General features: G+C 40.1%; 2 protein-coding genes across 2 annotated transcripts; both read right to left on the bottom strand.

The window, feature by feature from the left end:
* Positions 1-679: 679 nt before the first annotated feature.
* On the bottom strand, positions 680-4,392 carry LOC135251399 (gamma-aminobutyric acid receptor-associated protein-like). The gene is made up of 4 exons (XM_064328802.1): positions 4,085-4,392; positions 2,574-2,652; positions 1,704-1,822; positions 680-1,522 (listed from the first exon to the last, which is right to left on the bottom strand). Exons 1-4 carry the CDS (start codon positions 4,172-4,174, stop codon positions 1,442-1,444), a joined length of 369 nt encoding a protein of 122 aa, XP_064184872.1. The 5' UTR covers positions 4,175-4,392; the 3' UTR covers positions 680-1,441.
* Positions 4,393-6,287: 1,895 nt separating this feature from the next.
* On the bottom strand, positions 6,288-15,329 carry LOC135251398 (CTD nuclear envelope phosphatase 1A). The gene is made up of 8 exons (XM_064328800.1): positions 14,569-15,329; positions 11,334-11,400; positions 10,138-10,256; positions 9,725-9,796; positions 9,459-9,575; positions 8,953-9,064; positions 7,679-7,763; positions 6,288-7,576 (listed from the first exon to the last, which is right to left on the bottom strand). Exons 1-8 carry the CDS (start codon positions 14,671-14,673, stop codon positions 7,516-7,518), a joined length of 738 nt encoding a protein of 245 aa, XP_064184870.1. The 5' UTR covers positions 14,674-15,329; the 3' UTR covers positions 6,288-7,515.
* Between the last annotated feature and the right edge of the window lie 426 nt (positions 15,330-15,755).

Here is a 15,755-nt window from a genome sequence, read left to right as displayed (position 1 = left end):
AATACACACACCTCACCTACCCTTGAATAATGAAAGCAGTTTTTTTTTAAATATTATGCTTGCCCCTCACTGTTGGCTACGGTCCAGCAGGTGGCAACAAAGACACTCCTCTTTTGCCCACAAGGGATAATTATCTTTTAAGCAATTGAAACTGATCTCAGAATGTCAGTTCTGTACTATAAAGACCCATTAATGTATTAGAAATATTCTATCATTCGCAGGAGTTCATAAATTAAAATTCATTGACAACCCATTAACTGCAGCATTTGCATGGGTCTTATAGAAGAATAATTGCCTTTCCTTGAACATGATCTAATTTTGATACACAGCATTTTTGCCCATTTTGAGGGAGAATTGAACAGATGGGAGAGCTTTTCAACTGTAAGACTATATCACAGGAAGATAACTAACTCTTTTCATATTGACATTGTCCTGTTTTGATGTACATGGAGGCTGTGTATGTATAACAGGCTCTTGAGAATACAGCCACTGCTTACACTGGTATATATAACCTCAGAATTCCTATTATATTATGGTCGGTTATTCAAAAAGTGATAAAACTAGGGATTAAATGTGAAAAAGTCACATTCTTAATGAAAAAGTACACAATCAATCAAGTGTTTCAAAACCTTAGTTTAAAAAATCCCTAAACCCATCACACAGCAAGAACACACCAGAATCCAGGGTTTTTGTCAAGTTTATATGATCACAAGCGCAGCTGCATACGGAGCTATGATTAACAAAAACAAAACAAAAAACTAAAATAAAACAACAAAAACCAAACAAAAAAAAAGAAACAAAAAACAAAAGTATAAACTTGCACAAATCTTTACATAAACTTAACTCTTTATATAAGCTTAAGAAATTGAGACAGCTAAAAATAAGTACAACTATAATTGTATATGGTTGAAAGCAGAACCACAAAGGATTGTTCAGTCTGAATTTTTTTCTATGGTGTTCATATTTCAAATTATGCAAACTGTACGAAATTACTTTCACTGAAGGTCTCATATCTCACATTCTTGAGAGTTTTATAGTATAACAGACATTAAATTCTCAGGACAGAAGTGATTTTAAGTTTTCATTTTAACCCACAAATGACAGACTAAGTAAACCTAACCTTTTACAGCAACCTTTAACTTAACCCAGCACTAATATTCATTAAATGTTCTGTCATTATCATTAATCTTATAGTAATACAACTAATGTTGCATTTTTAAATCAAAAATAGTCATTTTAAACCTTAGAAGTAACCTTAATGGCAAAAGCATGGTATCAAGGACTGATTTATTTTAAAATGCAGACTGCAGGAACAGTGACAGAAGCATGGGGATGACATAGTGCATTTGTCTTTTCTCTGGAATTCTAGGCTGCCAAACTGAGTCTAGTTTTGAGTGGTTGAAGGGGCAAGGTGGGTAGCTGGGGATAGGGGTGACGGTGTTTAGATTTCCTTCTGGCTCCCACCATAGACGCTCTCGTCACTGTATGCAATGTAGAGGAAGAAGTCCTCCTCATGGTGCTCCTGAAAAACAGTGAGAAAGCTTTATTATCATGAGGCAAGCAGAGACTGGACAAAAATACATGAGGACTGACAGAAGTGAAACAAGAGTACGGTACAACACCTTGTGTGAGAAATGATGTGGTGTTATATTACGATGGGGTAAATTAGCAGGAAGTGACAGTCAACAAGAAGGGAAAAGTACCTGGTATAGCAAGCCCATGGTCGCGGATGTAGGAGGAATGACATTGTTAACAAAGAAGAAAAGGGCATCCTCAGCTCGCAGATGGATTCGTTTCCGAATGAGGAAGTAGAATTGACCCACTTGGTTGAGAAGAGGAGACACAAGAGACTGTGTTACAAAGCTGAAGTTCACATAGTATAGTTCACTGCTGTACTGGCTATGAACAGCCAAGTGAATAAATGTATTAAATACCCAGCTATAGTTTTATCCCAGGAATATGCTGGTCTTCAGAAAAAAGGTCTCTGAAATGCCACTTGGAACTTGTGATACTGTTGTGACACAGTGAGATGTTGCTCATCAAATATGCTGGATAATGTAATGGCCCATGTACATAAGCAGAGTTTCTCACTCGTTTGATATTGAGGCAAAGGACAGTACTTACGTGATTACATAAAAATGACAACGGACAGTAATCTCAAGGCTGATAATATCTCTAGTATCCATTATGGTTAATTGCTTCTTATTATTATGACCCACAGTAAAGCCACATAAAGATGAGCGTATAGTTATGGCACAGATATTGGAAATGCTCCAGCTTTCCACACCTTATTTAACAATGTACTTTAATATATATTTCAGAAGACCATCAGCAGCAGTACAGTCTTCAGTTACAACAGGAAGAAAAAGTCCCCAAGTAAGGCCAGAAGCAAAATGTGCAAGACATGCAGCTACAACTGTGGTAGTTATGTATTTTAAGATTTTGCTCAGCCATTATGAAATGTTCAAATCTAAGCAATTTGGTTTTGAATTTGTAGTATACTCTGTTCAATCAAAACGGTCCATAGATGGCATTTCAAGTGGTTTTGAGCATGAGTATAGCATGTAAGTCACCTGTAAGGTCAGAAGGGACCAGATACTTCTTTTTGTCCAAATCTCCTATCCTGGCTTTGGGGGCTTTCTCCACAATAACCTGAAAAGAAATGGTAAAGAAATTGTAACAATATAAGAATCAGAAGCTTGCATCATTGCAATATCCATACAGCATGCTACGAGAGAAACCTAATTTAACATCTCTCTGGTCCCTTTATTCTAATGAAAGCAGAAGCGAAAAAGTTCTATTTTTGGCCTCTTCTGCTTCATATAGACCATTCCATTGATTCCATTTAACAATTTATTGCTGAAATTTATGTTAAATACCATGTTGTGTTTTGAGTGGACAGTTTACACATCCTTGTAAATTATTTCGCTTATTCCCTGTCCCAAGGATTCTGACTCCTTAACTGACAACATTTTCTTGGTGGCTTTAGACTTTTATTATATTCAGTTGCATCGCCCAAGGCATAAGTCACAATTCAGTTCGACTAGGACGGTGATACAGCTCTCAAAACGGACACCGCGCTAACTCGCCACCTCAGATGTATTGTTCACTTTTAGCAACTCTAGTCTGTATGGGCCAGTTCCGGTGTAGGGTCGTAGGGCATTTCTAGTTGCCATCTAAAACAAATACATTTTAATTCTGCTAAAATTAGAGTCGATATTCAGTAAGTTCATAACCTAAGCAATCAACAATATTATTTGAAATTGATATGACCCTCAAGTATAGGCTGTCCTGTTGACAATGTGTTTTAGACAAAATTGTATTTGATATTACATGGCACGTGAAAACTTTGCGGCAGTATTCGTTCCTTTCACTGACATCTACAGCACAATATTTAAACCACCTTTTTAATGGATTCAATGCCCAAACAACCTACATAAATCAAATAATGAAACAGATTCACTAGAGTAAACAACGTTCATGCAAGAACACGCTTTTTGAATCTAGCTTTTATTGATCAGTATCGTCAGACAGTTTAAAGGTTATGGGGATGACACTACTACTAGCTAAGCTACCTTGGTTTTGTGTTTGGGTTGATGGGAGGCCGTAACGTTACTCCACTTCGCAAGCTAGTTATGCCAACGTTAGCCAGCAATCTGCAGCTGCTACATTTGGAGTTAATGATGGCCAACTAGTCAGCTAAACATCCGGTTAGTTTACAAGCAGCAATAGACATGCACGTTTGTTATGAAATTGTAAATTTGATGACCAACGACGTAGCTAGATAGCTAGTGCTAGATGGCTGGCTACGTCGGGTCAAAGGGAAATGGTTCTGTCTCGGCAGTTATTGAAGTGCCATTTCACTACTCACGTCTGCGAAAAAATACACGACTCTAGCATGAGAATCACACCTATCAGTGACCAGAGTAACTATTGAGGGAACTAATCACAACCGTCAGTTGACCTTAGCGAGCCAGCTATACTAGCTAGGTGGCGTACGAAGCTAGCTAGCTTCTTGGTTCAGTCAACCCTTTCACGGTGTTTACGCTTACATTAGCTATCTAGAAGGATGGGTTACACTCACTGGCACCCTGTCCGGGTACTTCTTTCTTATCTTTTCGCCTTCTGATCGTCTCTTCTCAAACGGATGCTCTTCTTTGTACTGAAACTTCATTGTGGATTTGTCTGACAGGACTCCGAAACCAGGATCTGTACCTCCGTTCAGGATTCCTTAATATATTGCTTCTCAGCGCTTGCTAAGCTACCTAGTCTAATGTCTCAGTCAGTACCTACGGCTACAGCGTATGCTTTTTTTCTTGGGTTTCACTAGTGCGACTGAGCGGATGGATACAATAACAAGGATAGAATCGTACGTAGCGGCGGTATTCACAAAGAGCGTTTACTCTCGGTATCACGACAGTACGGTATGTGCCTTCTTTTGCGGGCGCAAATGAGATACCAGTGTTACTATGGTATTACCTATTTTTTACAGTCTCTGGGTATTACGTAGGAAAATGACACTAGCAATAGTCCGGAAGTAGATTGCTTTTATTTCCGCACGTCAGGAGACACGAAGCACGTCTAGTAGCTACAACGATGTTTACGTTGTCACATGATTTTAATGTTTTTTGTTAAAAATAATTACATCTATTACACAAATTCTCACTGGGGTTAAATACGGTTGACAAGCTAAATATTTTAGCTCGTTAGTAATCATATTTGAACTAAATGCAACGTTAGTGCTTTTACACGAACCGCTTTTAAGTGTTGCGTATGATTGACAGCTGACCTTACGTGTAATAAATTAGCATAACTAGTGCTCCTAGGTTGCAACTATGAATATCTGGGATTGGGACTTCCAAATAATTAAAGAAACCAGTGTGAATACGATACCTTAGTTGGCCGAATCAACATCTTAAAAGTAGAACGTTAACGTTAACCTTTTGCAACCGCTAACATTTATGTTTAGCAAATTGGTATTACTTCGATTACAGAATAGATGTTTTTGGCAAAATCTTATGCGTGACCCCACAAGATGACAGTGCGAATGACAAAGCAAATTGCTCAAACACAAATGGGGAGGGAGGGGGACTACTTTGTTTTGACCCACCAGCTTTTGTCTGATTGAGCGAAAGGACAAACAGTCAGTGATGAGGCAGTCGGTTGTATCATGTGATCATGTCCAGCTGAAAAAAGACACACTTCCGGTATTTTGTTTGAGGTTCAACCACTGAAACTGTGGGTTCAACATGTCGAACTCCACACTGAATACACTATTGTAGTGGTTATGAAACGGTTTAGGAATTATTTACCGTCTTAATGCGGTTTCATTTCACCTTAGTAAATATAAAATTAATGGCAAGAACACTGACATACTTTATAATTAGTTATATTAAATTGTTTGATAACTCGATGGTTACAAGATGAGTTTTCTCCCCACTGGGAGATTTTACCTTATGTACTTGCTATTTGGGGGTTCAGGTCTGGTATTTGCTCGTTTTAGGTTTCTTGCCTTGCTACACAGTAAAGTGACTTTGTGACAGTTCTCTGTAAAAAGTGATATACAAATAAAATTGAATTAAGCAGACATTATGTCAACAATCTATGCATGCCATGACAAATAAAAGTCCCATATTTACATTTAATCAAAGCTTTGGGTCCAAAAAGAAAACTAAATTGCCCTAACTGTGGTTCTAGGAAACAAGCATCATTTCAAAAAACTTAAACCCACCCTAAGAAAGTGCTCATCCTAGTTAACCAATGCTCACATGAAACAACTGTAATCGTCAACCAATGGTCCTGTATAGCAGATACCACAACTGGCTTAAGAAAAAATAATATAAATGAAAAACCTACAACAGAGATTTTAAAACTTGGAAATGCAACATAATGGTGAGGGAAGCAATTCTGTCCCCAAAATAGTCAATTAACATCCTGAATAAAGCACGGCTGTTCTACAGCAATGCATGGTACATAACCTAAATTTTTCTGTAAAATAAGAAGCTCTATAAGGTAATGCTTTAATAATGTAGCTAGGTTGTGCAAGCAAACCTCAATTAGAGCATCTGGCAAGCAAGCAAGAGCATACACTTTAAATACTGCATATTGTATTCTATTATTAACATCCCCCTATATACTGTTCAGAATGGTACAAATATCTATGGCATTCATTCAGTAATGAAGTACACAATGATGACCAGCAGGAAAGCTTAAAGACAATTCAATGTAGTACCTACTTCCAAATGAAAACTAGACAACCTGATTAAAAAGTATTTCCAGGGAAGAGATCTTGATACTGACAAGTGTTTTATTAGTAACACGCACAGACCTGGGGACTGAGCCAAAAGAGAAGCTGCCTGGAGCTACTCAAACTGTTCTACTGGCAATTACGAGACGAGATGGGCTGGGAGGGGGGAGGGTCCTGTTGAGGAAGGATGCAAAAACAAACAAAAAAATGGCAAATTGGCTTCAAGCAAAAATGAACAGAAATGAGTTCAAGATAAATAAAATACAAGTTGTAGAAACAGATTTATAATTCAACTGTAAAATAACAACCCTCCAGGTAAGGAGTCAAGTGGTTGGAAATGTACATCAGTGTTCAATCCCAATGGCAGGAAGTGAGGTGTGCAATTTCCCTACAGTTTTAATTTAATCTTGAGCTTAAGTTTTGTTTTTAATCTTCAGTATCGTCCTGCTGATTCTGAGGAAGGCTCAAAAATTTACAATGAAAGGATTATAGGAATAACAATATCGTACTTATCTTTTACATATCAATAATTGAGATGGCTTTGAATTCATCCTACAATTTCAATTTACGTACCCCACACCTCACTTTCCTCAACAAAGCCCCCCATTGCCAACCCCAATCACCCTGCTTGGAATGGGAAATTGCCTGCACTTCATTCCCCTTCCAACAAATATTTTTGATCCAGCTTTCCATGTCGTTTCTCTTTGCTATATCCCGTGATATGTAGTCCATCAACATGAAAATTTAGCTGAGCAGCAAGATATCGAGCAAAAGAGTCTAACAGGCCTGTGTATCAAGTGATTTGTGGGACGGAAAAAGATCACAAGGGGTTCATGGCTCCTGGAGAGAGAAAAAGAGGGAGAGGCCGGCTTCATTGTCTCTCTGTCCTTTCTTCTGTTCGGTTTTGTCAAAGAGTTAAAAAGACTTCCCGCAAAAAAAGATGAAAGCAAGCATACTAGCATACTTCCACACACACATACACAAACATACTCCACACATGCACGCTCAACTTCAGGAATTGTAAGGCAGAGACTCGACTTTGAAGAAAGCTGGCTTCCCCACTTGTTTCCAGTTTCCCCAGTCCCCCTCATTTCTCCTCTGGTCATCCTCTTCTCCCCACCCCCCTCTCCATCTCTTCACTTGACTCTGTTGAAGGGATCATGGAGAGAGAAAGGGCCAACGGTATGGGTGGGTGGGTGGGGTAGCAGCTGGTAGGGAAGGGTTTTTAAAAAGAAGAGACCAGAGCTTGAAAAAGACCCAGCAGCCAATCACCAGAGCCGATGCTGGTGGAGGTTTCGACTGAGGACAGACCTGACATCAGCAGTGAACCTGAGAATTTTAAAGTAAAGAGAGATCAATGTCACTAATTACATATATGATGAGGACACAAAAGTAGAAATAAATTATTACAGTTGTATTGCTTATAATCACCTTAGTGCATCCAGCATGGGCAGCAAGTTAAGAAGCGACGTGTCGCTAGGGTCGCTGAACCACGACTTTATTGGTATTGCATTATCTGTAAGGCAAGCACACTCCATGACGGACAGAAAAGCAATCTTCCATCCTGAGTACACTAGACTGATTAGACCTGCGAAATAACATCAAAGGGATGATTCACTGAATTAGGATAAGTTATGCTCCTGAGTGAAGTCAAAATGTGATGATTCCCCGCATTCTAGACCAACAGAACCACAAAACATGTATGGCTATATGACCAACCTCTTTACCTCCCTCTCTAAATGGGGCTAAATCCTGTTCCCTACTCCGTAGTGCACTGCTAGTCAATGAATATCATCTATGAATCTGATTTTTATCATATTAAACACATGTACAAGTACATTGACTGTACAATGTGGAGGGGAAAAGCCTCTTTCCAGCATGCAGAAACATATGGAGGCCACTCAAACAGCTTTTCATGCAAAGCCACACCCTTCAACCAAACCTGTCAGAAAAAATCCATAAAACAACATCAAAGTTCATATAGGGAGGGGAAAAAGGCAAGTTCCTCATCCAATTGACTTCCCTTTAGTTATTTTAAGTGCAATGTTGCTGCTGCCACCAAGTGGGGAAAAGTTAACTAACATTATTACTAAGTTTTAAAACAGCACTGCCTCAAATTGTAGGCCCTAAAAAAATTTTGTTTGCCCTAAATTCTGGTTCCCTGCCCATGTTGTCCTATTTCTCAGAGAATTCCCCCAGTACTGCTATTAATGCTATTAACTGTTAATGTTCAGTCATAATATGTCATAACATTCTTATGCTGTAAACTAGACAAATTAGCTAGATATTCCTATTAGTCTGAGCAAATAGCACATTTCAAAATATGAATGTGGTGAGGCCTACAAGGCCCTGTCAGCTTGGCAGATTTAAAAAAATAAAAAGCAAATATACTTTCTGCAGCATAAACTACCTAGAAAAGCAAGCAGTGGCCTTTATAGCAAATGATTGCAAGCAGAAATAGCAAGCAAATAAGTACTAGTGGAACACTAAAAACAGTGAATAAAATGTCATTATCGATACAGAATGTATTTTTACAGACATACAGTAAGCTATCCTATATTTTTGTGATTTAATACATTTTAAATACATTATTAACTTGCTGTAAATTAAGAGCTCACAGGCCATGATTGTATGAGAATAAGCAAGTCGATGAGCGACTAATTTGCGTGTAGTGACACTGAGGTACAGCAGAGAAGATAACTCACCTGGATGACTGCGGTACGCTCCAGGCGAGTTGTCCAGAATGACTATACTGGAGAGATCGTTGTGCACCACAGAAAGGTCTTTAATATAACTACCCAGGTCCAGTGTACAATGCTGCAGAGGGCAAAAGGGACAGAGGGAGAGTTAAGAAGACACATGGAAATAAAGGCCAGTAGTTCCACCATGAAATCATCAGTGCCCACTGAACTTGTACGCGGGATCATAATTTTTGGCAGCTTCATAAAGAAAACGGAAAAAAGTTAAATCACACAACCCACATGCTCTCAAGGGGGAAAACCTTTTTTTCCCACTTTAGCAAGGCAGCTTGGACAGAATCCATTTTGTGGGAATTTACTTTTCCTTTTAGGGGTTTAATGTCAGTCAGAAAATAAAACAGTTACCTTATATTTATCTTTAAAACTAACACGGAAACATTCAAACAAGGGAAACAATCTAATGGTCACAGTCTAAAGAAGCAGACACTAGCGAAGACACTGTAATGGAGTACCTGTCTGTAGTATCTACGTTTCAGGATGCCCCTGTTGTTATCCAGCTTGTCAGCCACAGCAGACCCATAGATCTCCATACTGGCAGTGAACACTACAAGCTCATACCACTGACTGACCTGCGAGAGAGGGTCACACAAAACTCAATTAGAAGAGTCACAAATACAGTACAGGTGACAAATGACTCAGCTGAAACTACAATAGGCATACTAACACAAAAAGCAGCTACAGACAATGTATGACTCAATGAGTCATAGATTTTACTCACCACTTCTAAGAAGAAGTCGACATGCGGTCTCTTATGTACAAAAAACCTGACCGGATGTTTGTCTATTACCACCTTAAGAGAAAGAACGAAAGAAAGTGAGACATCTAAACATGGCGTGATACCTCCGCGCCACAGTATTAGACGAGTTCCTGTGTGCATGTTTGCCTGTGCAACTACTGCTCCCTTAATACAGAGTATCCCACAAGCATGTGAAATGTTTCTCCACATCAAGCCAGGGATATGAGTCACTTTTACCATGCTAATCGGTTGTCCCTGGAATAAGGTTTATATCGAGGAGGCCATTTTGACAGGTTTGTCTATGATCTACAAATTGTTATTATTTATTATCATCATTATTATTATCATTATTATTATTATCAGTCTGTGCATGTATGAGACTGGTCGATGCCCACCTTGAGGATGAAGTCGGGCGGAGTGCCGGGCCGCACTGTGGGCCGCAGCACCCCATCATGATGGGAGTGGATTAGCGTCTCATCCAGATCCAGAACCAGAATCTTTCTCTTTACAGCATCTAAGGAGTAAAAACCACAGCCCTGTCAAAAGCACAGACCACCCTCTGCACCCCCAACACATCACTGCAGCAACCAACCCTCATTTACCATTACAGACCCACCCAGCAGCATAGCTCCACCTTCGACATCCGACAGGACATACCCATATGTATACAGTATACATGGACATACCCACAGTATACTACACAATGCCACATAAACCCTACAGTAGAGAAGATGTAGCCTGAAACTCATTGTGTATCTGGTAATATGTGTAGTTTTTATGAGACAGTACTCCATGATTTCCAATGGCATAATCCACCCCATTGAGATAACACTGTGATGTTATAATTCACCAACAGTGGATTGTATAGCAGCTGGATGGAGCTTCTATTGAAAGTATTTATTCTAGGTTTTTGGCACAGACACTACATTTACTCAGTGTGTTGACAATCTCTATAGTGCCTAACTTCATCTTCTCCCTTTCTTTTTCCCTGGGGCTCCTGCACATCCCACGCCCTGAGTTCACGGACCGCTCCAGCCTGTTTCCTTGCCCTGAGTTCACAGGATCGCTCCAGCCCTGTCCCTTGCTCTGTGGTCACGGACTGCTGCAGCCCTGTTTCTCCCCTGCTTCATGCCCATGCCTTGATACAGCCTGGAGCTCCACTTGTATCACCCTGCCCCTCTAAACTTCACTATACTGAACTATACAATTTGGACTTCTACTACTCCAGTTAGTTTATTACATCAGCTTTAACCTGCTCAACCCATTTTATTTGCTGTGAGTGATCCCTTATTATATTTCTGATGCATGTGTTTGCTATTTGGGGGTTCAGGCCTGGTTTTTTAACAGTTCTTGCTGTTTTTGCTCTTTTCTGTCACTCTGTAAAGCATCTTTGTGAGTTTCCAAGCAAAGGCGTGATACAAATAAAATTGTAGTGTATTAAACTCTTGATTCATCAATGCAGAAACTGAGGTAGAAAACTAGATACCAAGCAGTACAAAATCTCAATTAGCCTACTGGATGTGCAGACTGGTTTTGAGGAACAGGCAATGTAAAATTCAGTAAGGTGGTTCTGACAGCAGAAGGTACTTACTAAGTCTGTTTCTGGATACTGGTGAGAGGGGTAAAATGTCATAACGCACTGTCTGGTACTGGATTATCTGTAAAAGACAAAAAACAAATCAGGATGTTCCAAAATACTAATCCAAAGTAACATATTTTGTTAACAGAGACTCAGCATGTGGAAAGGACGACACAACTCACACAAATCAAACAGTGCCATCTTGGAACTTCACATAGGTAGGTAGAAGTGAGAAAAATTACCAAACAAGACAGAAATTAAGTTCAAGAACTTAATGACAGACATGTCCATATAAATACTTGAGGCATTTGTACAATTACTTGGTGCTGATTCTCGAAAGTGCACAGGACGAACTGGTAAGAAATATAACTCTCCAAATTATATTCAAAATATATTCTCCACTGTCTCACCTTGATTGACAGTTACTTAATGAATTTACTTCCTAACATAATGAAAAGTCAATTTTATTTCTCCTGAATTTGGAATGTCCAACAGTAACTCTGGGGTTGTCACTGCAATATTCTCCATCAATTCAAGAGAGTGCACACCAGCTCACTTGCTACACACTGCCAGCCACTGCTTCCTCCTACCAGCTGAGCGGCCACAGCTACAAAGGTGTAGGACTGTGCGAATGCTGTAGGTGGTATAGGATATCGTAGGTGGAAGAGGGTAGGGGAAGACCTGCTGGCAGAAATCCTCCCTTCCTGGCAAATATGATGGTCAATAACATCTTGGCCAGTGGGACACACAGCCGGCAGTGCGATTCAATCCCAGACTGTGGGACACATCACTGACCTGAGCACAAGCGCCTCAGTGGGATGTGCCACTCAATAGACAGCTGCTCTTGTTTTTAACCTGAAGCATAAGCTTTTTAGCTCCCCCGCCCCCCACCCCCCATACACGCAAACACACACACACACATACACACAACATCACCACCATATGCCATTTTATGAAAGAAATACCTAGAACCCACACCTTGAGTAGTTGCAGTGACACCAATAGGAAATATTGGCAAGCCTAGACTAGGAATAGCACAGTAATCCTCCAACCCCTTCCTCCCTGAGCTAGAACGTACACACGGCAGTGGACAAACTTCCGGTTCTCACCCCACCATCCCACTCCCTTCCGGGCTATTTTTATCCTTCCCCCAGCTGTCTAGGAGTGTCAATGAGACAGGGGCTGGGGGTGTGAATGAGTGGCCAGGGAGACTGACAGGGTGACTTTGAGCAAAATGTGTGTCCTTAACACTACCCCCACTAGCACACTCGCCTTCATATACATATACTTGGCCAACAGGCGCAAGAGACATGAGATCAGTTGTGGGTAACTACAGTGCACGAAAACTTGTAGTGTCCTTTGAATTTAACATTTCTAAAAGAGCTCTTCTGCAATGAAGAGAAAAGCAACATGCTAGTTATAAGAAATATTTTAGCTTCCTCATCTCCTTTCCTTGACTTTCTACTACTAACCATTATGCAACAAGCCATAGGTCAGCTTTAAGGCCATTAAGACTACAATTAATAGCATTACACAGAAGCACATAATTAAAACAACTTTTAGGTCACAATGGCTTATTTGTTTTAAATTTTAAAAACCCAGCAGGTGCTCCTTTTGCATCAGCATCAAATTATCTAGTGCCCCATAACCAATTTCACCAATCTGTAAACCTGGGCAGTTCAATTTCAACATGCCCCATCTGTACTTTAGGGCCCACTTACAGAAATCAACAGGCCATAAAGCCTACCTACAGGTTTAAAAAAATTCCACTGTGGGTTAGCTGTCACTTCCTTTTCTGTATAACACACACCTACCAAGAACTTCAACTAGCAAGAACAGAATGTTCTTTATACAACAGTGCACTGAGTCTAATTATAATGTGCTCTAGATAAGAGTGGTGACCAAATAATAACGGAAATGGCGCTTTCACTTAAATTAGCTCCAGGGAATGTCACAGGCCTTACACAATTGCGAACAAAAGTTACCAATTATTTCATTTAGCCTACAATCTCAATCTGAAATACTCAGAAAAGAAAAATTAAATAAAAGTGTGAAGTTAGAAATAGTAAAAAGGTAATAGTTGGTGTTTGTGGAAGTTTTTTATTGCAATTGTAATCAGGGCAATTGAGGAATTTGCTCATTCATGTTAAGTATAAAGTAAGAAAAACTCAGCATGCAATCTCCATAATTGTAAGCATGCTGACTGGGAAAATGCTGTACGTGTTCATACAATTCTACGGAGAGTTCAGTTCAGTTGTGGGACTACATCAACAAAAAAAATAGCTGAATGGCATTTATAAACAATAATAGAACATAACATTTTCTGATTACACAGGCCAAGTTTAATGCTTTGAACTTTACAATGAACATATTTCACAATCACCCACAGAGCTGGGACTTCTAAAATAGCCATCCCATCCATGAGATACAGTTCAGTGTTTAACCACATGCCTACCCAAATGTAACCTCAACATCAGAGGTGCAGGTGATTTTTCGTTTGGCAAATCAGTGTAGAGTTTGCCTTGTATGCTTAATGATCCTAGCGATTCTTTTCTTTTCCAGGGGCATTTTTCACAAGGTCAGTGCAACTGAGTCAATGCTGTTGGCAGCTGGGTTACACAACACTGTCCAGTCAACACTGGAACCAGGCCAAGTGTGCGTACACAAGAATTTTTGTGCAAGTATAGTATACGTATGGAAGTGAACAGGGCAGTCTTTGTGTCCCATAATCCCCAATACATTGCCTTACCTCCACTCCCTCTCTCTCTTTCGTTTCTAGAGTGAAAGCGAAATCCCAACGCAGCATAGATCTGTAGCTAATGTATCACACTTTCTTCACTTCCCATCCCTGCTACCCAAGACACAACCCGACTGGGACATTAACACAAAGAACTGCTAATAAATGCACAGTCGACTGAATCGACATATCATAGGCATGCAACACTTCAGCACGCATGCCCTTTTGGATGTGTTCATTACAAATGTTATCCTTTCAACGCACTGCAAGTCTGTTTGTGCTTGGTTCTATTTCAGTTGGCACAACAGTAACCATGACAAGTGAGTTTACAGCTACTTCGTAACGTTAAACTGTCGAGATACCAACAAGTGAACGTTAATAAGCTAACTTGGTAAACTACTTGACAAAAGTTAGCTAGCCATCAAACAAAGCACAAAAGACATGTCTCACAACTTGCAAAACGAAATCTGCCAACGCTAGCTAGCTAATGTTACAATTTAACTTGCTCACCGTGCGAAGGTGCTTCCTGAGTATGTACAAAATGAAGCCCCATATTCTGGATGTCACTCCGAGGAAAGTGCGGATCCCAAGTAGACACTGCCGGGTCTTCAGCATGTCGACAACCACGCAGCAACCCACGCAGGAATCGGGGGAAGAGGAGGCAACAAGCTCTAGCCCTCCCAACAAATTGTTTTGTCAAACCAGCTATTCAGAGTGGGACTGAACCTGCACCGCAAATCCACCTCCAGAGCCTTTCCGAAACCTTGAAACGTTGCTAATGTTTCTAGTTGCTAACTGTACCGAACGCGTCAAAATCAGCAATTGAGACGGAACAAACGCGTGGACCCCTTTCAGCTATTGCTCAAAAGTTACGACTAATTCAATAAAATTTATAAAATGTAGTTCAAACGAACAGGACGAATAAGACTATCGTTTGATAGCAAACAAGCTCGCGATTACTGGTTACCTAAGCAAAGCAGCTAGCTAGCAGCTAGCTAGCTAGTGCTAGCTACCTAACAAGCAGATTGTCTGGCGAGCTAGCAAGTGGTTTGGTTTTCCGTATTACGGAGGGAAAAAATCGACCAAACTTCTGAACTCCTCTAGTTATACTGCATTTACCCTTCCCGTCTTTAAAAGAATGCATAAATACGACAAGACACCGTAAAAGTCAAACCAGCAGCCATCTAAACCGCTTCTAGTTCACAGCAAATCCGGAACCGAACTGTGAGCCGCCATCGCCGCCTTTCCGTCACTTCCGTCGGCAGAAAACTCTTTTCAACTTGAGGTTGCGCGCTGCACGTTCCCGAGACGGACTTCAAAAACAAACGTGGTCGGAGACACAGATGGAAGACTTTACACATGGGGGACAGGTATGCGGCACTAGGGACATTTCATACTTTCATATTCATACTTCATTACACTACTAAGCAATGTTTACACACACACGGACCATTTCATATATAGTGAGCTCCATAATGGGACAATTACTTTTTTTGCTCTGTACTATAAAATTTTGTATTTGTAATCAAGCAGTTTATATGTGGTTAAAGTGTAGATTATCCCTTTTATTAAAGGGTATTTTAAAAAGACATTTTGGTTTCACCATGTAGAAATTACAGCAGTATTTATGCATAGTCCCCCCATTTCAGGGCACCATATGTTTGGGACAGATGCCTTCACTGGTGTTTCTGATTAGT

Source organism: Anguilla rostrata, chromosome 3 (genome assembly GCF_018555375.3).
Source record: "Anguilla rostrata isolate EN2019 chromosome 3, ASM1855537v3, whole genome shotgun sequence".
Classification (NCBI taxonomy): Eukaryota; Metazoa; Chordata; class Actinopteri; order Anguilliformes; family Anguillidae; genus Anguilla; species Anguilla rostrata.
Note: the sequence above shows the minus strand (reverse complement) of the source record. Positions and strands in the feature narration are given on the sequence as shown.